The sequence below is a fragment of the Lagenorhynchus albirostris genome, chromosome 13, assembly GCF_949774975.1.
Source record: "Lagenorhynchus albirostris chromosome 13, mLagAlb1.1, whole genome shotgun sequence".
NCBI lineage: Eukaryota > Metazoa > Chordata > Mammalia > Artiodactyla > Delphinidae > Lagenorhynchus > Lagenorhynchus albirostris.
Window position 1 is genome coordinate 9,686,906 of NC_083107.1, and position 22,599 is coordinate 9,709,504.

The 22,599-nt window shown below is 52.7% G+C and overlaps 1 protein-coding gene across 2 annotated transcripts in view; it reads right to left on the reverse strand.

The window, feature by feature from the left end:
• Nucleotides 1-5,490: 5,490 nt before the first annotated feature.
• The window catches only part of KCNIP3 (potassium voltage-gated channel interacting protein 3), a 90,531-nt gene continuing 73,422 nt past the window's right edge, over nt 5,491-22,599 (reverse strand). For both annotated transcript variants that reach the window (XM_060168557.1, XM_060168558.1), the window contains 7 exons: nt 15,748-15,872; nt 15,226-15,295; nt 14,896-14,966; nt 9,717-9,824; nt 8,875-8,979; nt 8,064-8,126; nt 5,491-7,550 (listed from right to left, as the gene is read on the reverse strand). In XM_060168557.1, coding sequence (XP_060024540.1) covers nt 7,503-7,550; nt 8,064-8,126; nt 8,875-8,979; nt 9,717-9,824; nt 14,896-14,966; nt 15,226-15,295; nt 15,748-15,872 — 590 coding nt within the window. In that variant the 3' untranslated portion in view covers nt 5,491-7,502. The remainder of the gene's footprint in view (nt 7,551-8,063; nt 8,127-8,874; nt 8,980-9,716; nt 9,825-14,895; nt 14,967-15,225; nt 15,296-15,747; nt 15,873-22,599) is intronic.

A 22,599-nucleotide genomic window follows, 5' to 3' on the forward strand; every position in this document is an offset into this window, starting at 1 on the left:
CAGCCTCAGGTGGTTCCATTTCTAAAGGTAACGATTTAATAGGGTCTTCTGAGTGGAAAGGCAATTCAGACAGAAGACTGAGTACCCCGATAAAGGAAGACAGCGGGGAGCAGTAGAGTTTTAGGCACCTTTTATACCATTAATCTTCGATTAGCCTGTACAAGTCTTTCAGTGACGCTAGTTGGGAATTTTGAGGCCTTTGGGGGCTTCTGCATACCAATTTAAAAAGGTACAATAATTTAAGATGAGAGCTCCCTAAAATTTCAGCCATTTAGATGTTTCTCCACTTCAAAGGATCCAAGGAGCTAGCCCTACAAATATTTTCCCTTGCTAACCTAATTTTAGAAAAGCGAAAAGCACTTACCACTGTTGTTTCCAGTAGACCCTGCAGGCGCAGATCCAGAAGACGGCGGGCTTTAACTGTGCGCTCAAAATTGTTTTGGAGTGCCCAGAGAACCCCATCTTGGCCATTTTAGGGCCCGATTTCCTTTAGTTCCCAATGAAGTACTTGCAAGTATATATAAATCCAGCTGGTAGTCCCATAGGTGGCTGTTGGCATGGAAGCTGTCTGGCCTTTGAGGCCCAATTTCCCAGTATTAATTTTGCGGCCTAATTCAGATACGAGTTACGATCTGAACAACTTGCTGAGGACAGTGTGGTGGATTGCGTGTGTGCTGAGGAGTTACCCTTGGGTCAGTTGGACACTTACATGGCCTGGTTTCTCCCTGGTGCTGCCAGGGCTGCTCCAGGTCTTTGCTCAAACCTGCCAACCCCACCTTTAGCCGGAGTTAATGTCAACCTTTAAGTTAAAGGGTCCAGAGATAAGAAAGGAAGCTACAAACAAACCCCAGGTGGAACCAGCTGGGACCACAAGATGGTGATGAATCTGACCTCCAACACACCCTGAGTCTCATTACATGTTGATTTCACTACTTTAGCATATTAAATGACACACCTGGACCAAAAAAGGCTAAAAAGGGGGTGGAGAAAGCACTGCCCCTTCCCCAGTAGACTAATGCATATGCCTTCCCATTATTAGCCTCGTCCCTCCTCCCTTTGCTTTATTTTTTTAAATTAAACCCCTCTCACCAGGTGGGCGAGAAGTTGATCTATGAACTTAGTTCCTGCTTCTCCAGTCTTTGGCCACTGAATGCAGCTTGTGCTGTGTCCATCTCAGCTTAGGTTTCCTTATTTGCCTACTTGAACCCTAAGGGAAAAAGAACCCTCCCCTGCAGAGGCAGAGAGCCTCCGCCAGGCTAGGGCCCGAGCAGGGTCCATACGACTTAATTCAGTAAGAGTGTGACAGCCTAAAACTGTCAGGGGTGCTCGGAGCGCTAGGTTACCAGCCTCTGTCTCACGGCCCAGAAGAGCAGTATTTACTTACGGTTTGACTGGGTCTCCCTTATTCTTCAGAGCTGAAGAATTCAGCCTCTCATTTCAGTAGCAAAGGTTTTGTTCAGACCATATACCAACTCATTTTGTTTTTCGATTTAAGCCCATTTTAACAAAAAGCCACCTATGTTTCCCTGGGCCTCTTACCCAAACCCCCTAGGTCCTGCTTAAGAAATGCACGGGTGCCCCTTAAGACTCCAAGTCTTAAGCGAAGCAGCTCAAAATTTTCAGGATCATCACTCAAACAATGAGATCCGGATATCAGGAGAACTCCCCGGCACACCTGAGGAGTACCGAGAAGCCGGTGGGGCTCCATGGGCCATGCTGGTTCTGGTTCCGGGTAAACTCCAGGTGCCCTCTGGCAGGTGTCTCTGATATCCTGCCGGCTACGTCATGCATATCAATGAAAAACCTAGTCGATCTAAGAAAGAAATGAACATTTTTATTCGAGTCAAATGGAGGATTATAACCTGGGAACAGCATCTCAGAAAGCTCTGAGAACTGTTCCACTCAGAAGTCAACGCATAGTTCTATCAGTTTTTTGAGGCAGAGGGCTGGACATTAAATGACACATTATTGACAGTTTACACAGTCCAGACCTAAGCGTCATCGTGGCCCCTTACAAGATCAAGAAGGAATGTTATCTTTTAAGGAATAGTCTTGTTGGTGCTATGAGAATGTTGCTCAGGCCGGCTGAGGCGCCCCACACTGCCAGCCAGCACAGCTGTTTCAAAGAGATTTTGACCCCGGTGCCGTTGAGAGCTGGCCCTTGACCCTGCAGGCTCAGGGCCTGAGACACCCACACCCCCGCCTCCCTCCTCCCCCACCAGGCTGTCGCCGTGGCGTCCTTCCCTATGACCTTCAGTGCAGCAGCCTTACTCATCAATCCCCTCCCCCTGTGCCACCCGTCTTGGGTGCCCGTCTTGTGGGGGGGCTTCAGGGGGGAATGCTTGCAAGATGTCCACAGCCAGGCAGGGGAGACAGCGCCGGGCGTGCCGGCCCCTGGCCCCCCTTCCTTCAGGGCCCGCTGGAGTCTGCCAAGCACGTTCACCACCCACAGCCTGACGTTAGTGGCCGTAGCTGTCGAGAATTTTTCAGCTGAAAGTACCAGTCAACCCAGTTTTAACTGGCTTCGGGGGGAGGGTGAATCCTATTAGTGACTCTTATGACTGAAGAGTCTAGAGATTGGGGAGTGGGGGGTTGCTTAAGGTGCAGTTTGATTTTGAGCTCAAGGGCTGACCCCCCCCCCACCCCAGTCTTGTTTTCTTCCTCTTCACCCCTCAATCAGGCCATCTTCTGCACTGGCTGCATTCCCATGCCTCCTCATAGTGGCAACACGGCAACAACAGCTCCAGGACTCACCCCTCAGCTTCAGATAGTGAGGGAGCAGCGTCTTTCCCCAGCATTCCCAGCACAGGTCTCCCTGGGCCTCATCAGCTGCAATCAGGTTGGCTGCCCGCCCCCTAGCCAGCCACTGTGACTGGGGAGTAGGGGGGTGGGTAATGCACCAGTTGACTTGGGCCTGGTCTTGGAGGTCGGGTGGACCCCCGGACTGCACGGATAGACAGTGGAAGAGGGACCCTCAGGCGCTGCCAGGAGAAGAGGGAGGGTGCTGCGGAGGCAGAAGACTGATGTCCAATCGGCTGACCTTCCTCATTGTCCCCATGGCGCCCACATCGGTGGGAGAGAAGCTCCCAAAGGCCTTTTCTCGCCAGGGGAATGGAGGAGGCCATGTCAGGCAGGGGGATGGGCAGACATAGATCCTGCAACCACAGGGGCTCAATAATGTGCAAAGCCAGCCAAGAAAGCTGGACAGAGGGAGCCCTGTGCCCGGGTCGCGGTGTCAGAGCAAAGACAGGTAGGGCTGGGGCAGGAGAGTTAGAGGGAAGGTGGGCTTTCCTGCTACAGGAACAGACGGAACAAAAAGGCACAGCCCGGTTCTAAGGCTGGCGGCCCTTGGCAGTCGGGGCAGCTGTCAGGGGGCGATCTGTGGGTCGGATGGTTCCCCGGGCGCTACCACCACCCAAGAAAGGGCCGTGATCAGATGCCTGCTCAGGAGGCCCTGAATCCTTTCCAGCGCCACACCGGGCCTTCCTGCCAGGCCCACTCCCATTACACGGTCCCTCCAGGACCTCGCGGCTCTGGCCAATGGCTAAGTAGTTTCTTCCAGTTGCCCTCATCTTGGCTGGCTCTGGTTCCAGCCCACAGACACTGCTCCCTGTGCAGATTGGGCCCTGACTCTGCCCCGCTCTCTTCTTCAGTCTCTGAACCACAGAGCTCGCTCTGCAGGCAGCTAGAGTTTGCACATTCTCTGTTCAAAGTCCACGCGATTATAGCTGATCACGTGAAACCGGAGCTGGCTGGCCTCTGGTGCTCCCCTAACCCGAAGGGCCAGGGCCCCTGTGAATTGGCGAGAGGGCTAGGAGGGGGCCCAGGACCCACTTTGGGTTGGCAACTGTGTCCAGCTCAGTGGACTCTGTGTGTGCCTGTGGAATCATTACTTGATATAATTTTCTGAGGGAAAACCAAGTGGAGAATGAGGCTGGAATATGAAAGTGTCTTTGAGGTCTTGAAAGAAATGACAAGTAGCTTCCCTTCCAGGTCGGTTTTGGGGGACGGTGTGTGTGGGGGGGGGCGACCCTAGGGCAAGAAATTGGTGACAAGGCTGGTGTGTGGTACCGTCGCCCCCTGGTGGTCAATGGGAAGCAAAGCACTTGGACCCAGAGGTTTTGCCTCCAGGGAGCCTGAGGCCGTAAATTTTGTAACAAGGACCTTCCTCCATAGGTCTTTGTGAGAATGAAGGGGTCAAGCCAGGCCCATGGGATGCTCAGCTCTTACTCCTGGCCCTGGGCAGGTCAGTGCGGCCACACACTGAGGGGTGGTGGGAGGGTGGGGTGTGTGGATAGCCTTAGCCAGCTGGCCCCCAAATGGGCCTTGGGGTTACCAGGGCAACTGGGGACCATCATAGATTCATTTGCAGCACCTGCTCCTTCCGAAAGGTCTGTCCTTTCTCTGGTGGCTTATTGATGTGAATCACCCTTCTACAGAGAGGCTAGGAAATCATCATCATCAATCATCAGAACGATCCTATCAGAGATGGTTCTGCTTATTTTACAGATGAGGCAACTGAGGCTCAGCCAGGTAAAGACACGCTTAAGATGAGACCGAAAGCCCCACCGTGAAATGGGCGGCTCAGCGCTGACACCTGGCCTGGGGCCACCCGCCTGCGTCCGAGTCCTGGCTCCACTCTTCAACGGCTGAGGGGGCCCCAACACCTTTCAGCCCAGCTTTCCCGGCTGTGCCCAACAGGCTGTGGCCACGGCAAACGTCCTCAGCACAGTGGCCAGCCCGTGCAAACGCAGGACATCCCATCCCAGGCAGCAAGGTCAGGGCTCCCTTGCCTGGACTGTGCCAAGGCCCTGGGGCTCCGGTAGACTGGAGCCTTCGGTGTGTCTGGTGGTGGAAGGGGGCTCCCGCCATCTATCCTCCCGGTTACTGATGACACACCCATCAGCCGAACAGTGGAGGTGACGTCACATGGCCTGGGCGCTGGCCCTTGAAGCAGTAGCAGAGCCCTCAGAACCTCCGTCTCCCCTTCCCTGAGTTGGGGAACCCCTTCCTCTCCTCCCCTCAGCTTCCCACTTCTTGCCCCTCCTCTAGCATAACCCTCACTGACCCAGGAAAGGAAGATGTCTTCAGGCAAATTCTGCTTCTGCCCTGTGACCTGCACCCTCCAGCCAAGGGGACACGCAGAAACGACTTCCTGGAACTGGCAGAGAGAAATGACTTGGGAACGAAATACAAGTGGCACCTCAAGGAGTCACCCTACCTCGTGGCTCTGTGTACAGGCTGCAGGGCTGGAGCTTCTCATAAATGCTTCCCAACCGCGGGCATCTCTTCTTCGCTCCGCCTTCACTGATAGCACACTGGGAACTTGAAATTGAGCGTGGAAATCGGCAAACGCTACAATTCGGGGAATGTTAAACATTTACCAGTGTGGCGCTGGGCAGAGGCCATGCCTCATAGCGGGGATGGGAGGGGCTGGACCAAATTTCAGAGTCGGGATAAAGCCAACAAGAGTCCCTCTCCTTTGTCAAGTTTATTTTATTAAAATATACAGGACTGAATATTGGTGGGCGCTGAGAACAGGCACCACCCGCCTAGGCTGCTTCCAAGGGAGACACTTTCTGCCATGCAGACATGCGGCCAGTTTGCATCCCAGAGTGGGAGCCAGACCCCTCCTGGTTGGACGTACAGCCAGTCTGGCCCAAGGCCGGGGTGGGCAGGGCATGGTGGTGACCCTCTCCTTTGGCGTTGGCCCCTGAGAAGCAAAGCCACACCAGCTGGGAGGGCTGGGCTGAGGGGGTGGGGACGGGGATGGGGGAGAATATCCCTGAGCCGGGGAAAGCTGATGCCCTCCTGGAGGAGGGGAGAGGGAGCCCCCAGTCAGACTGGAGATGGGTGTCAGTGCAACTCCAAGGGGGAGGACCACCTGTGTGTGGGTACCAAGGGGTCCCTGCGGCCGAGCCAGGCCAACCTCCATGGCCTCCGCCACCCTGCCCTTCCTCTGAGGGCCCTGCTCACCCTAGGGCCAGGCCTGAGCAGAGATGGGGTGGCAGCCGATGGAATGTATGCTTTGGGAATGTTCCTGGGACGGTCCGTACTGCCTGGGACTGGGTTTCTTCCTGGGGCGGCCTGGGCAGGCGGGAGCAGCCTCTCTCTCTCTCTCTCTCTCCTGGAAGTTTCTGTTGACCTGCCACCCGGTCTCTGGCCCCTTGGCCCTCATTGCTGGCGCTGGCTTCAGGCTGACGCCGGCCTCCATCCTCAGAGCAGAACCCAGCCAAGCAGAATCCCCGGGGTTTGTGCTTTTGAACGTTGGTGAGCTGGGATGGGCGGGGGGTGGGCTTCAAGCCCGCCACTGCTCTGAGGCACAGAACTGACCCTCCACAGAACCCTGGGGCCACCTGTTGGGGGCTGGTGGCACCCAGCCCTCAGCCCAGCAGGAGGACATGGGCTCCCCTCGTGGGCTGCGGCCTGAGCTGCTGGGGGCGTTTGTGCTTTTTGTATGGGGTTTGGGGTGAGTCTGTGTGGAAGCACGGCTACAAGCCTCCAGGACCGTAACCAGGAAGAGGGGGCTCATCCAGGCTGCTGGGCTCAGGGAGATGGGGGCCAACAGGAAAGAGGGAGGGAGAAGTCCCTTCCCAGGCCTGCTCTGCCCGCCCGGGCTTCCTGGCGGCCAGGCTCTGAGCCATGTGACCTCTTCCCAGGACCCACAATGACCTGGGTGCCTGAGGGGTGTGGGCAGGCCCCCTGCTGCATCCCCACTGAGCCAGCCTGGGGGAGGGGAGGTGGAGTTGGCAGACGGTTCCCCTCAGGTTCCCCACCAAGAAACCCCCAGCTAGAAAGCCCCCTTCCTGGGGTGGAGGAGAACAGAGCCCACTGGTCCCTCACCACCGGGGCTCCCACCAGCTCAGTGGACCGGCTGGCGTCCTGGGACCCAGGGAAACATTTCCAAGAAGCAGCTGCCTCTAATTACCACCTCTTTCCTAGTCTGAACTCCCTTGACCCCCAGCTGCCCCTCCGGGGTCCTGGGGTCAGAGCCATCCTGGAAGTGTAGTCAGTGGGCAGGGAGTGGCTTGGGGAACGAGAAGGCCAGAGCAGTCTTCGGAGCCTGGCCCCTGTGTGGTGGGAAAGGAGGGTGGCAGAAAGGAGGGGCGAGTGGGCTCCCACGGGAGCGGCCTTTGCTCTAGAGCCTGGACCCTCCTTGGCAGGGGAGGCAACACACAGTGGCCAGCGGCCTGAAGACATGGCTCTTTCAGCTGCCCACCCGGAGGCCTGGGAGGGGGCTGGTGGGAGCTGTGTGGCTCTCGTCACCTGGACCCAGGTCCCAGCCAGACTCAGCCCCTCCCTAACCTTTGTCCCCCCGCACCTGCGAGCCCAGAGGAAGGGTGTGCGTGTGCGTGTGCGTGTGTGTGTGTGTGTGTGTCTGCAGCAAACTATTCACTTTGTGCAAATATATTAGAAACAAGTTTCTCCTGGAGGCTGCTCCTGGCATCTTTGGGGCAGAGGTGGTAACAGCCACTCAGGGACACCCCTCGCCCACAAGCGTCCTAGATGACGTTCTCGAACAGCTGCATGGAACTCATGATGTTCTCGTCCTGCATCGAGAGAGGACGAGAGGCCTGGTCAGCTCCGGGCTAGCAGGGCCCAAATCCAATGTCACTGTGAGCAGATTCTCGTCAGGGACCTGGAACCCTCCAGGGACTCTGCCTGTCTCACTGGGCGAAGGGGGAGCTGTCAGGCACAGCCTGTCTCCAACCCCATGGCCTGATGGTCAGGCCGTCTGGGAGCTGTTAACTCACTGATGGACCAAGCCGTCCCACCCCCGGCTGAGCGCCCAGATGGAGGCCGGGGGCAACCGAGGGGCCGCCCGGGGGGTGAGGCCGACGGCCGAGGCCAGCGGAGGCCCGGCGTCCTGGCCCCTGAAGGCGCTCTGCAAGGGAGTGTCAGCAGCAATGCGGGGGCTCCAGGCTCCTTCCCGCAGTGTGACCCTGTCCTGAGGGCTCCACATCTCTCCCCTCTGAGGGGAGCCGCTGAGGGACGTGTGCCCGGCTGGGCTGTGGGCTGGCAGGGGCAGGACACTGGGGTCCCCAAGCCCTGACGCCGCCTACCTTCTGACAGGTCTCCAGGAACTCATCAATGGTCACCACCCCATCCTGATTCCGGTCCATTTTCTGCAAGTCAAGCCACGCCCTCAGTGAGTCTGTGTCCCACCAGGCCGGCCCCTGCCCCAGGCCTGAGGACGTGCCAGGGGGCGGGTGGTGGGCTCCTTCCACCCCAACCCGTCCCCTCTGTCCTCTCCCCGGGATCCAGGCCACGTAAAGTGCCCTCTCCAGCCACGTCCACCACGCAGCCGACCTCTCTGGGGTCTCCCCAGTCTGTCTCCCACCCCAGACACTTTCCAGCAGCTCTCCCGGGCTCCTGCTCCCCAGAAAGCAGCCCCGTGCTTGTCGGACCCCCTCACCTTGCTGACAGGCAGCGAGGGCAGGTGGAGCAGCTGAAGTCAGGATGGAGGCATGTCTAAAGGACCCCCAGCAAGTGGGAGGCGGAGCCCTAGCTCCGTCAGTCCCCATGGATACAAAGCAGTCACCCCAACCCTCTCCTCCTGCAGAGAGGTCCCTGGCGGAGCGGGGGGCAGCTCTTGGAAGGCACAAGAACACTGCTGGGGGGTGTCGGCGACCTTGGAATCTGTGAGCCCCTGCCTGCTCTAAGACGCAGCTTGGCAGATCAGTGAGCGGGGATGGCTTTAATTCGTTCCTTGGAATCCGGACAACCAGCCCGATGGCGGATGCAAGTTGAACCTCCTCGTGGGGGCGGGGAGGCCCACAGAGGGGAGTGGCAGGCCCAGGACTGCCCTAAGAGCGGAAGCCCCTTCCTCTTCCAGCCGCCCTTCCCCGCGCAGCCCGCGGCTGGAGCGCTCACCTGGAAGAACCTCTCCACGTGCTCCAGGGGCGCGTCCTCCCGCAGGATGGGGTAGGTGTGGCGGCCCATCATGTCATAGATGGACTTCATGATGGCCAGCATCTCCTGCAGGGGGGCCGGAGGGGCTGGCCTGAGGCTGGCTGTAAGGAGGTGGGGTGAGGGTTCGAGGGTCTGAGGGGAGGGGCTGCATCCAAGTGTGGGGGGCACCTCAGGGGCGGTGGTGAGTGAGTGGCCAGGGCTGTGGGAGCTGGAGAGAGGCGAGCTCACCCTCACCCAGTCCACTCAGCGCAAGCTTCTAACTCGCCAAGAGCAGTTGGAGCTCGATTTTTAATGCAATCTCCAGAATTTGAAACTGTAGCAACTATTTCAGAGACAGAAAAATGTTTGGGCCAGACGAAGCCAGACTGTGGGCCTGTGTGGTAAGGGACCCCCTTGCCCCCGTCTGCACCCTGCCTTAAGGGACCACACTGCTCTCCCTCAATTGGTGGGAGCCAAGGCCAGCTCCCACCCCTGCTCCCAGCTTCTCCACTTGTGTCTCCCTCGGGACCTCTCCGTAAGAAAGGATGATCCAGGACACCTGTTGAACGGGATCGAGACACGTGGTGAGGGGCACCAAAGCTCCACGTCCCCTGCACCCAGGTATCCAGGCCTGAGAGCCCGGGAGAGGAGGAGAGTTCCTGGCTGCTGTCCCCTCCAAGGCCAGGCTGTGAGCTGTGTCTCTGGCCAGGGAGCGGGGACAGGAAGCCAGGGCAGCAGGAGAGAGGAGGAAAGAGGCTGGGGATATAGAGCAGTGGGGTGGGGGGCAGACAGGTCACTCCCAGCCTCCCCAGCCACCCCCGTACCTCTTTGGTGATGTAGCCATCCTTGTTAATGTCGTAAAGGTTAAAGGCCCACTTGAGTTTCTCGTGGACTGTTCCTCGCAGGAGGATGGAGAGACCAACCACAAAGTCCTGTGGAGGAAGGGGAGGGGGAGGAGTGACGGTCCAGCGCTCAGATTCTATTTCCAGTTCGCGGTGTGGCTTCCACTGAAATTCACACCTGTATAGGTGAGGCACCTCCATCACAGAGCGGGCAGATGGTGTCCATCAGGTCAATACAGTGTGAGTGTGAGTGTGTGTGTGTGTGTGTGTGCGCGCGTGCCTGTGAGTGTGCATGTGTGTGGCGGGGATGGCACAGTGGCTGGAACTGATCATCTCAAATAAAGACATTCAAACGTATGGTGTCTTAGACCCATTTAATGCATTGCCACTGACAGAGGCGGCCTCGGGGTGCTCCTTTAATGAAGGGGGTGCTCTATTTTCACTTTACCAAGTGTCTGCGTGTCAAGCTGCTTAAAAACTTACAGCTTAAAAACTAACAGTGCTCAGTTCTGGGGTCATGCTATAGCTGTGTACAGTCACAGGTGTGACAGACAGTTTATTACTAATGTGAATGAACGTTCGAATGGCTTCCGTGTGAAAACTTCAACTGTTTTGTTATAACAGTTGGTAGGAAGCAAGTCTTTCCTGCCCCTTCCGGAAGGTTTGCAGGTTAAGCCCTCCCTGCCCCATGGGGTCCTTTCAGGCTGCTCCAAAAGAAGGGGAGCAGAGAAGGGCTGTCTATGGGGGGGAATGGAGGACAAGCAGGGAGGGACAGGGCTTTGCACCAAGGGGGCTTGGTCCCGCTCAAATTTTATTTTATTTTTTAATTTTTTATTTATTTATTTTTAATTTTTTAATTTTTTTTTTTTATTATTTTTTTTTGCGGTACGCGGGCCTCTCACTGTTGTGGCCTCTCCCGTTGCGGAGCACAGGCTCCGGACGTGCAGGCTCAGTGGCCATGGCTCACGGGCCCAGCCGCTCCGCGGCATGTGGGATCCTCCCAGACCGGGGCACGAACCTGTGTCCCCTGCATCGGCAGGCGGACTCTCAACCACTGCGCCACCAGGGAAGCCCTCAAATTTTATTTTTTATCTTTTTGGCCACGCCATGTGGCTTGCGGGATCTTAGTTCCCCGACCAGGGATCGAACCCAGGCCCCAGCAGTGAAAGCGCTGAGCCCTAACTCCTGGACCGCCAGGGAATTTCCCCCACTCAAATTTTAGATTTTCTGGATTAGAGGAAGCCTGTCTCATGAGAAAGGAAGACTAAGGGAAACAGAGAAAAGCAGTTTGGATGAAACAAAAAATTATTCCAGGAGAAAAAAATACTTAACATAAACTATTAGATTCAGAGATTAGATATCTGGCATCCCTACAATAAGAATAGGATGCTATAAAAAAGGAATACTTGGGAACAAAAAAGAGCTCTTGGGAATTAAAAATGAGAAAGCAAAATGACAGACTCAGAAGAAGGGCTGGAAAAGCAAGTGGAATCTTCCATAAAGCAGCGTGAAAAGGCAGAGCTGGAAAATAGGATAGAAAAGCGGATAATGAGAGGTCCACTCCAGAGGGACCGAAACTTGACCAGCTGGAGTTCCAGGAAGAGCCAGAGGAAACGGAGGGAAGCGTGTCCAAGAGGCAATGAAGGGGAAGACTGAGTGTTCAGGTCCTGCCGAGGACCTAACGATGCGGGGAAACAGCCCACGGAGTGACCTGCAGGCACGTATCACGAGACACTTCAGAAAACGGGTGCAAGGACAGGATCCTACAAGCTTCCAGAGAGGAAAACAAAACCAAACAGAAACAACAACAACAATAACAAGATCAGGTCCTGTACGCAGGGTCGGGAATCAGCAGGACAGCTTCCGCCGTAGCTCTGGTCCCACACAACAGATCAGGCAAGAGTGAGAACGGAACGAAGTCACTTCCGGGCGTTCGAAGGCTCAGAAATTACCTCCCACGTACTCTTCTGTAGGAAACTCCTGCAAGACATGCTTCTGAAAAGAGAGAGTAAAGCAAGGGAGAAGAAGATGAAGGATTCCAGAACCGGGAGACCCAACCCAGGAGAGAGGGCAAGAGGTCCCCAGAGGGCACCCAGCACCAGGATGATGGAGCTGGTCGAAGGCTAGGGAGATGCCCGTTCAGATGACTGGAGAAGGACGGCGCTGAATCACTGACGAGGTCACAGACACCAGGCAAATGACAAATCGGGACCACAGTTAACTGAAGGCAAAATAAAAATGTGTGCAGGGAAGGGGAACGTAATCACAGTTCACCGCAAGGCTCATCTGGGGAACAAACTCACATCACGAGTAAACCAGAGCGCTTATCCAATCTGAACTCCATCGTCCTGGAAAGCCAGGGGATGGCAAAGGCGTGTGTGCAGAAGACCCAACTCCCCACCCGTGCAGGGAGTCGACGGGCAGCATCTAAAGCTGGGCAGTCGGGACGGAGCAATAACACGATGCTATTAGGCGACTAGAAGACAGAGTGACAATCGGCTAAAACAAGGGAGGTAGTTGCTTCTTCGGGTATATCTGGGGGGTGGTAACTGCTGTTGTTCCAAAGCACATCCTGTAAGTCTACTGGAGCCTGAAAGTCCTGTGTGTGTATAAGTGAAGAAAATAAAGATGTACGAAGGGAGAAACAGTGTGATATTTCTTATGTGCCTGAGTTTGAGGAACGCCAACCACTGAAGCTGAGCTCGTGTGTGATTTACAGAAGTAGTGAAGAGGCAGCGCATTCCTGAAGCCACATCACGCCTCTTCCCTGGGGTCTGACGGGCTTTCCCAGTGGGAAGCAAAGGCTCGGACTCCTAAGCTGGGCACCAGGGAACGAGTGGGGCCCGCACAGGACCCACTCTTCCCGTGTGGGCATGGGGGACCCTCGGCACCACTGTCCTCCCATCCAGTCTCCTCAGATGCCGTGTAGCCACACTCAGGACTGTCCCTACTCGGTGTCCCTTAGCGGGTGTGTAGGATGATAGTGACGGTGCTAGGAGAGAGGTGGGTCGGAATGTCCCCTGCGAGACCACTGGCCCGTCCCCAGTCACACACGGATGACCCCAAGTCTAGCCAGCCCACGTCCAGGTGCTGGTTCTAAATTTCCAGCCGCACACAGCACAGCTTCACGTGGGACTGCCGCTCGTTGGAGCTCCTTGGTCTCAATGCCGAGGTGTATGAAGCCCATCGTATCCACAGCCCCTGCTCTGTGCTGTCCCTGAGGGGCTCCTCAGTGACACCGGCTGGGACAGCCCAGAGCGCAGAGCAGGGGCTCAGTGTGGGGCGGGGGTGATTAGATCACGGGGCTGCAGGCCTTCCCGAGGGTACTGACCACAGCCATCATCTGGCCAGTGGCACAGGGAGTGAGTTACTGCAGGGGCAGGTAATGGACAGGGCAGCCACCAGGCCTGAGGTTTGCTTGTTCTGCCGTCTACTTACTCTTTCAGGTGAGGGCAGGGAAGTTACAATATTTCACCATATCAATAAACTCGAATTAATATGTACGTGTATTATCCCAAGAATATACACAAAGGATGGGATCATTGTAAATATTGATAAGCTGACCCGACTTTCTGTTTTAAGAGCACATTGAGAGGTTTGGTCTGAGGGAGTGAGGAGGGCTGAGTGTCTCCCCCCAACCCCTCTGGATCCTTCCTGACCACAGGGATTCCCCACCCATGGGGCACCCAGGATTAGGCCCTGCCCGTTGGAAGGCCCCTGGGAGATACACGGCCCCCTCCCTTCCTGAAAAAGGCCTCCTAGAGCAGAGCATTGATGTCAAGATGCCGAAGGTGAACCAACAAGAAGGTCCCCAAGGCAAACAAGCCTCCCCATAAGAAATCGGAGGAATTAATTTCAAGAGGGAGAAGCATGACCTTCTGAGAAGGCGCCTAGCAGAAGGGGGTCAGCGCCAGCGCCCCCCGCTCAGCCACTGACAGCACCTCCCCAACAAAGACCCGCCGTCGACCCCCTTAAAGGGACCACGGTGAGAGAGGCGACCACGGGAGGGTGATGGAGACCTTCCTGACACCCGCCGCTATGCGGGGGCCCTGCTAAGCTGTCTGGTCATCTGGTTCCTGAGCGAGAGAAACCATCACCAAAGTCCCGGTTGGGTCTGTAACACAACTGCTTCTCACACTTCATTCCCAGGAGCCTCGGGTACCTCTTAAAGGACACACAAGAAACTGGCCACAGGGGTGGCACCAGGGAAGGAAAATGGATTTTCCCTGTTTACTCCTTTGTACTGATTGGATTTTTACCACGTGCAGGCAGAACTGAAAACAAAAAGGCTGAAAACACTATGAGTTCACAAATCCACTAAGGGTGTGGCGGGGGAAGGTGAGACCCCTGTGGTCACAGAGCTGGCGGCGGCCGTGGGCTGCCCCACCCCGGCCGAGGGTCAGCGAGCGGGCCTGCCGGAGCGGTAAGGGAAGCCGAGAAGCATCTCGAGTTATCATTACCCCAGCTGGCACAGGGGCTTCCTCTCTCACTTTCCCGTCAGCCGCCCTTGGCCTTGGAAGCCGAGCTGGGGGGTTATCGATCAAGCCTGGCTCTCAGCAAGGTTTTCCTCTCCGAAGAGGTTTCAGCTTTTCTCCTGCAGCTATTTTTAGGGGCCTGGGCTCCACAGCGGGGGCCTCAGCGGAGCCCACGTGCTGCCCGCACAGAACCCAGGCAGGGCCCTCCTGGGGGCAGGCGGCTGGGGCGGGGGTGGGACAGGCAGGCTCGCTCACAGTGCTGCTGGGACGACCCCTGAGTCTGCTCGGGCGGGGATGCCCTGCCTGTTTTCAGGCAAGGGGCTAAGTTCCAGGGCGGGGTGCCCAGATCCCCTTAGCACAGACCTCTAGTTAAACCTCGCCCCCTTTTCAAATGCAAATTCACGTTGGGTCGCTACCGCCTCAGTGCACCTTAACAGCTCCCTTGGCTTGGCGGGGCTGGAATGGAAGCAAAGGCTAAGAATAGGGTAGCCAGACGGCAAAATCAGATTTCACTGACTTCACAGTCAGGCCCAGGGCCAGCCAAGCAGAGTCCACTCGTTCCCTGGGTGACGCACTGGACCGTTTACACCAGGGTCATGTCTGAGCCTCTGGTGGCCCCGAGGGGGTGGCACCGTGGCCGGGAGATGCAGGACCAGGGGACGTGGGAGGGGTCGACAGGGACCTACCTCAAAGCGGATGGCCCCGTTCCCGTCTGCATCGAAGGCGTTGAAGAGGAAGTGCGCATAGGTGGTGGAATCTGGGGAGACCAAGGGCAAGGCTGGGAGTGTCGGGGCCGCCTGAGCCCCTACCCCCAGCACCCTCGGTATATTGCTGCTGAGGCCTGGGCTGGAGTCCCCCCCTGCCTGCCGGATAGAGGCAGCACCGGGCAAGGGATGCTGGGGAGGGTGTGTGTGGGGGAGGGTCCCCTCCCCATAAAAGGGATGCCCACCCTCTGCAGGGCTGCCACAGGGAAGCGGGAACTTTGGAGGAACTGGGGGGCCTGGCCTCAGACTCACCTCCTTGAGGGAAGAACTGGGAGTAAATCAGTTTGAACGTGTCTTCATCCACCAGGCCCGTGGGGCACTCCTGCAGCAGGAAGGCACCCCTCTCAGTAATCCCAGCCACCCCCCTCCCACACCCTGACTCCACAGGGCCTGGGCTCTCTCCTCCCTCTGGGGGACACCTGCCGCCTGAGGCACCGCTGGGCTCCACCAGCCCCGTGCTGGGGAAAGCCTGGGGGGTGGGGTGGGCACGGCGGGAGGGGGTGGTGAGTCCCCTCATGCCAGGTTGGTCCCTCTGCAGGTTCCTCCCCTGCACCAGCATCGAGACACACAGAAGCGGGTGTGGTGCCTCAGAACACTGACTCTAGGACCTGGCCCACCCCCCAGACAGCTCTCCCACAAAACACAGGCCCCATAAAGGCCCTGGGACATTCACTGTGCCATGGGAAGTGTCAGAAGGTCTGCCTGCGCCCTGCAGCCAGGGACAGGAAAGCCGGGGGGATCAGGGCCTCTCCTGGGGGGATGGGGGGCACTCACATTCTTGAAGCCCCTGTAGAGGGACTGCAGCTCCTTCTTGGTGAACTTGGTCTGTGCCTGCAGCTGGTCCAGCCCCTCCGGCTGGTGGCGCACCGTGGACAGCTCCAGCTCACTGTCGCTGCTGTCTGGAGGGGGATACAGACCCAGGAGGGTGGAACATGCGGCCCCGCCCCATCTTGCTCCAGTGTAAGGGGCAGAAGTAAGGGGTGGAGGGACTCTCCTCGAGCGACTACCATGTACAGTCACCCAGGCTGTGCACTGCACAAATGTACAGGCTACAGAGGAACAGCACACTCAGGAGTTGTGCCTCCTGGTCTCTCTGCTGCCCTGCTCCTCACATGGAGTAGGCCCTGCCCGCTGGCCTCACCTTGAGCGTGGGATGGGGATGAGAGTTGGGAGCAGGCCTTGTCCTGGAGAGACACTGAACAAGGGGAGGTGGGAGGGAAAAAAACAGCAGACAAGCACAGGGGACCTTGACCTTCAAGATCCAATTCCTGGACCACCTCCTCCATGCGCCTCTCCCCGCCCCGATTTCCCCCAGGAATTGGGAGGGCACTCCTCTTGGCTCATCCAGCCTAACATGCTGCTACCCAGCCGCATGGTGTCTGGGGCTTTTATTCACATTTGAGTAGGAGGTCAGACTTCAAGGGTCCGTAGGGCAGGGACCAGATCTTTTTTTAAAAAACAACGCATCAAAATATTAACTAACCATGGCTACCTTTTGCAGGGGAGGTAGATTTCAGGTGATCGTTCATTTTTTACTTACGGGGTTTTTTTTTTTTTTTTACATTTTCCTAATTTATTTTAGTACGGCACATATCGAGGTTATAATATAAAACAAAGCTATAAACAAAACGGCATTGAATACCTACCCCTTGCTGAGTAGCAGGCTCCCGTATTACAGAACTTCCCACTGAAATGAGCAGCGCCATCCCCACTGCTCTGTCACCATCCAGTCTCCCCTCTTCCCCAAGGAACTGTGAGCCCATGGTTACCTGCACAGCTGTTTGCTTGCTCCCACTGCAGGGTGAGCCCTGCAACGCGGCCTCAGCAGTCAAGGCTCTGTGATGGTAGGAGCTTGGGGAAATTTTCTTCTGTGAAGTAGGAAGCAACTTGAGGGTAAGGATGGGGCGGGGGGAGGAGGTACTGGAAATTTAGAGAGAAGGAAGGAAGGAAATAGCTCTCTTGCAGAATGGGTACATGGATGGACCAACGCAACAGAGCCTGATTGCCGGGTAATTTGCAGAGAGCTCTTGAGAGGCAGTGCTCCTGGTGGAGGCCCAGGCACGGAGCTGGCCCAGCACAGGGCTCAGCCGGATCAGGCTGGGTGTGTGAGGCTCTGCAGGCCCGGGGTGGGTCATCAGGGAGGCTGCCTTGCAGGGCTCACCCGGCAGCGTGCCAGACTTTGACCACAGTGATATTAAATTAGAATCTAAAACAATAAGATCTATTTAAAATCCCAAATATTTAGAAATTAAAAAACACACTTTTTTTTTGGCTGCACTGCGTGGCTTGCGGGATCTTTTTTTGTTTTTTTTTTTTTGTGGTATGTGGGCCTCTCACTGTCGTGGCCTCTCCCGTGGCGGAGCACAGGCTCCAGACGCGCAGGCTCAGCGGCCGTGGCTCACGGGCCCAGCCGCTCCGCGGCATGTGGGATCCTCCCGGACCGGGGCACGAACCCGTGACCCCTGCATCGGCAGGCAGACTCTCAGCCACTGCGCCACCAGGGAAGCCCATGGCTTGCGGGATCTTAATTCCACGACTGGGGATTGAACCCAGGCCCCAGGCAGTGAGAGCGAGAGCACAGAGTCCTAACCACTGGACTTCCAGGGAATTCCCTACACAACACACTTCCAATTAACCCATAGGTTAGAGAAGAAAAATCACAAAGAGAATTTTGAAATATTTTGAATTAAATGATAATGAAAACAACATACCATAATTTTCTGGATGCAGGTAAATCTGTGTTTAGAAGGAAATTTTTAGCTTTACATTCCTTTATTAGAAAAGAAGATAGGTGTAAAGCCAGTGATATAAGCTTCTAGAATCTAAAAATAAGAGCAAATTAAACTCAAAGTTATAAGAAAGGACATAATAAAAATAAGAGTAGAGGGCTTCCCTGGTGGCGCAGTGGTTGAGAGTCTGCCTGCCGATGCAGGGGACACGGGTTCGTGCCCCGGTCCAGGAAGATCCCACATGCCGCGGAGCGGCTGGGCCCGTGAGCCACGGCCGCTGAGCCTGCGCATCCGGAGCCTGTGCTCCGCAATGGGAGAAAAAAAAATCATAAGAGTAGAAATTAACGAAAAAGAAAACAGGCAAACAGAGAAAAAGCAATAAAGTCATTTAGAAACTCAATAAGCAAGTCATAGACTGGAAAATATATCTGCAGTACGCATATCTGGCAAAGACTCACTTCCAGAATATAGAAAGTACTCCTGCCACTCAACAGAAATAAGACTTAATAACCCAATTTTTAAAATAGGCAAAAGACTAGACCACTTCACAAAAGAAGAGATACAACTGGTCAATAAGCACAGGAAAAGATGCTTGACAGCATTCACTGTCAAAGAAATGCAGATATTCCAATGCAAAATACCCAAGGATCTATCATTTCAAAAACACTGACGACACCAAATGTTGGTGAAGATGTGGAGCAACTGGAACTCTCATGTAATATATTGTCGGGGAAAGTGTAAAATGGTGGAACCGTCCTGGAGAACTGCTTGGCAGATTCTTATAAAGTCAAACATACCTCAACCTTATAACCTATTTACCTAGGACAGATGAAGACATACGTCCACAAACAGACCTGTACGAGAATATTTATAGTAGCTTTATTAATAACAGTCCCAAACTGGAAACGACTCAATCAACAGAAGAATGGAACTGTGGCACATTCACATAACAGAATAGTATACTCCATTTAAAAAAGGATGAACTACTGATATATACAACAACGTGGATGCATCTCAAAAATTATGCTCAGAAAAAAGCAGAGATAAAAGAGTTCATACTTTATGATTCCATTTATATGGAATTATAGGACAAGTAACAGTAACGCATGGCATTAGAAAGCAGTACAGCAGGTGGTGGTTAAAAGGGTGTATACAGTTGTCAAAATTTACTGAACTGAACATTTAATATCTGTGCATTGTACTGTATGTAAGTGATACCTCAATTAAAAAAACATACTGCTTAGACTTTTGCCTTTGGACACGATGGGGTAGTGAGTGTTAGACTTACCTTCCCACCACAATCAACTTGAAAACTGGAAGAAATATGTGAGGCAAGTATTAGCTGGCTTTGGACTACAGCACAGGACTACAATCTTTGGGAGGAGGAAACATATGAAGTGAGCTCCACATTCACCCTGGATATGGGCTGGGGATGCTTTCTGTGACGTGGGGAAATGCTGATGAGGCAGAGATCAGAGTTTGGGGCTGCTGAGACAGATGGACTTGCAGAGCAACATCCTGGAGGGGAGGGAACTGCACAGAGATGGGGCCCCAGAAGTCTGTGTGGCATTTCCCTTGGGGCTTTGGCCAAGAGCTGGGCTACACATGTTCTGAATGAGACTCTGTAAGGCCCAGCTGTGAGCAGCTGTTGGGGGGTAGTAGGACAGAGACCTGAAAAGACATATCAGAGTTCATGCAATGATGAAAGAAGTTGGGAGTTCTGGTTCATCTAGAATGGAGACACTTCCCTATGAACTTCAGGCATTCAGCTGAAACCCCAGAAAGGCCATGCCTTGGGAGAAAGCACCATGCTCTAGAACTAAGAACAAAGTTAAGACGAACCTATTCTAACAAAGTCTAAAATAAAGTCTGTGCTGATGAAGGGATCTGCCAGGAATTTAAGTGCCTGTCAAACTAAAATTCAATGGCTTTATGTGAAGATAATATAGTCCAGATTCCCTACAATATACCACTCATAGTAGCCATCATATAATAAAAACTGAAAAGACACGAGAAGCAGGAAAATGTAACCCAATGATCAAGAGATAAAGCGACCATCAGAATTAACAGGTTTTTAAATTATTAGAATTATTATTTAAGTTTAAAACAATTACTACCAATACGTTGAAAGTATTAAGGGAAAGAAAAGTGAACAGATGGGAATCTTAGCAGAGAAGTAAAAACTATTAAAAAAAACAAAAAAAAAGAACCAAATGGAACTTCTAAACCTGAAAAAAACCTCAACATCTAAAAAAAAATTCACTTGATGAACTTAAGTTTAGACACTACAGAAAAATAGGTCAGTGACCATAAAGACAGGTCAATAGGAATTATCCAAATTGAAAACAAAGAGAAAAAAATACTAATAAAACCATGCATAGAGTCTTAATGACAATATCAAGCAGCCTAATATGTATGTAATTAAAATACCAGAAATAGAGGAAAGAGAAAGTGGGACATAAAAAATATTTGAATAAATAATGGCCAAAATTTCCCCAAATTTGTTGAAAAGTATCAATACACAGATTCGAAAAATTCAGTGAACCCAAAAAAGGATAAATAAAGAGAAAACCACACATAGGAACATCATGATCAAACTGATGGAAGCCAAAGATAAAGAGGAAATCTTAAAAGTAGCCACTGGAGAAGGGGAGGGCCTACAGGAGAACAGCAATAAGAAAGACAGCTAACTTCTCATGTGAAGTGATGGAGATCAAAAAGACAATGGAACAACACTTTAATTCTTTAAAGAAAAAAATCTATTAGCCTACAATTCTATGCTCAGTGATCTTTCAAAAAAGAAGGGTGAAATAAAGGCATTTTCAGATAAGTGAAGGCTAGAGAATTTGTTGCCAGCAGAATCGAACTACAAGAAATGCTAAAGGAAGAACTTCAGGATGAAGGGAAATGACATCAAATGGAAATCAAGTTCTGCAGGAAAATAACTGGCAGCTAACAGAAATATTTTGAACTGGATGCATATGAAAAGATATATCAGAATTTGTGGGGTGCAGCTAAAACAGTACTTAGAGGTAAATGTAAAGCCATAAATGCCTATTTTAGAAGAGAGAAAAGATTTTCAATAAATAATATAAGCTTCCACCTAAAGAAACTAGAAATAGAAGAGTAAAATAAACCCAAAGCAAGCAGAAGAAAGGAAACAGGAAAAGCAAAAATCAATGAAATTGGACTTCCCCGGTGGCGCAGTGGTTAAGAATCCGCCTGCCGATGCAGGGGACACAGGTTCGAGCCCTGGTCCGGGAAGATCCCACATGCCGTGAAGCAACTAAGCCCGTGCACCACAACTACTGAGCCTGCGCTCTACAGCCCGCTAGCCGCAACTACTGAGCCCACATGCCACAACTACTGAAGTCCGCGTGCCACAACTACTGAAGCCCACACGCTGCAACTACTGAAGCCTGCGCACCTACAGCCTGTGCTCCACAACAAGAGAAGCCACCACAATGAGAAGCCCACACACTGCAACAAAGGGTAGACCCCGCTCGCCACGACTAGAGAAAGCCCGCGCGCAGCAACAAAGACCCAACACGGCCAAAAATAAATAAATATTTCTAAAAAAAATCAATGAAACTGAAAACAAAAACCCAGCAGAGAACATCAATGAAACCAAAAGATGGTTCTTTCAAAACATCAATAAAATTGATAAAACTCTAGCAAAAATGAAAAAGAGAGAGAAGACACAAATAATTGCTATGAGGAATGAAACAGGGGAAGTAACAGACATTAAAACAGACATTAAAAGGTTAAAAAGGAAATATGAACAAGTCTCTGCTCACAGAGACTTCAATAACCTTGATAAATTGAACTAATTCCTAAAAAATCACGAACTACCCAAATTCACCCAAGATAAAAAAGATAACCTGAATAGTCCCAACTGATATCTCTCATTAACATAAATGCAAAAATCTCAGCAAATTGAATCTATTGATGTATAAAACAAATAATACACCACACCAAATGGATTTTCCAGGAATGTAAGGTTGATTCAATATTTGAAAATAAATCAACATAATCTATTCTACTAATAGTCTAAAGAAGAAAAAATATGTGATCATATCAATTGATGTAGAAAAAGCATTTGACAAAATTCAATGTCCATTCACGATAAAAAAAACTCGCAGAAAATTAGGAATCTAAGGGAACTTCCTCAACTTGATACAAGGCATCTACAAAAAATCTATAGGTAACATCATAATGGCAAAAGACTGAATGTCTTCCCCCTAAGATTGAGAACAAGGCAAGAATATCTGCTCTCTCTTCTCCTATTAAACATCATAATGAAAGTCCTAGCCAGTGCAAAAAGGGGGAAAAAATAAGAAAATGCATACCAGTTAGATTAGAAAGAAAAAACCCCAAATTAACCCTATTTGCAGATGACATGATTATCCATGTAGATAATTCCAAAGAATATACAAAAAATCTTCTATGGGCTTCCCTGGTGGCGCAGTGGTTGAGAGTCTGCCTGCCGATGCAGGGGACACGGGTTCGTGCCCTGGTCCCGGAAGATCCCACATGCCGCGGAGCGGCTGGGCCCGTGAGCCATGGCCGCTGAGCCTGTGCTCCGCAACGGGAGAGGCCACAACAGTGAGAGGCCCGCGTACCGCCAAAAAGAAAAAAAAATCTTCTAATAAGTGAGCGTAGCAAGGTCACAGGATACCAAGTCAACACACAAAAATCAATCACATTTCTACAGATCAGCAATGTACAACTGGAGACCAAAAATTTAAAAACAATACTAATTACAATCACTCACCCCATAAATGAAATAGGGAAAATAGGTTAAAAATATAAAATAAATATAAATGATAATATAAAATAAAAATATAAAAATAAATAGGTAAAAAATCTAACAAAACATACATATAATCTCTTTACT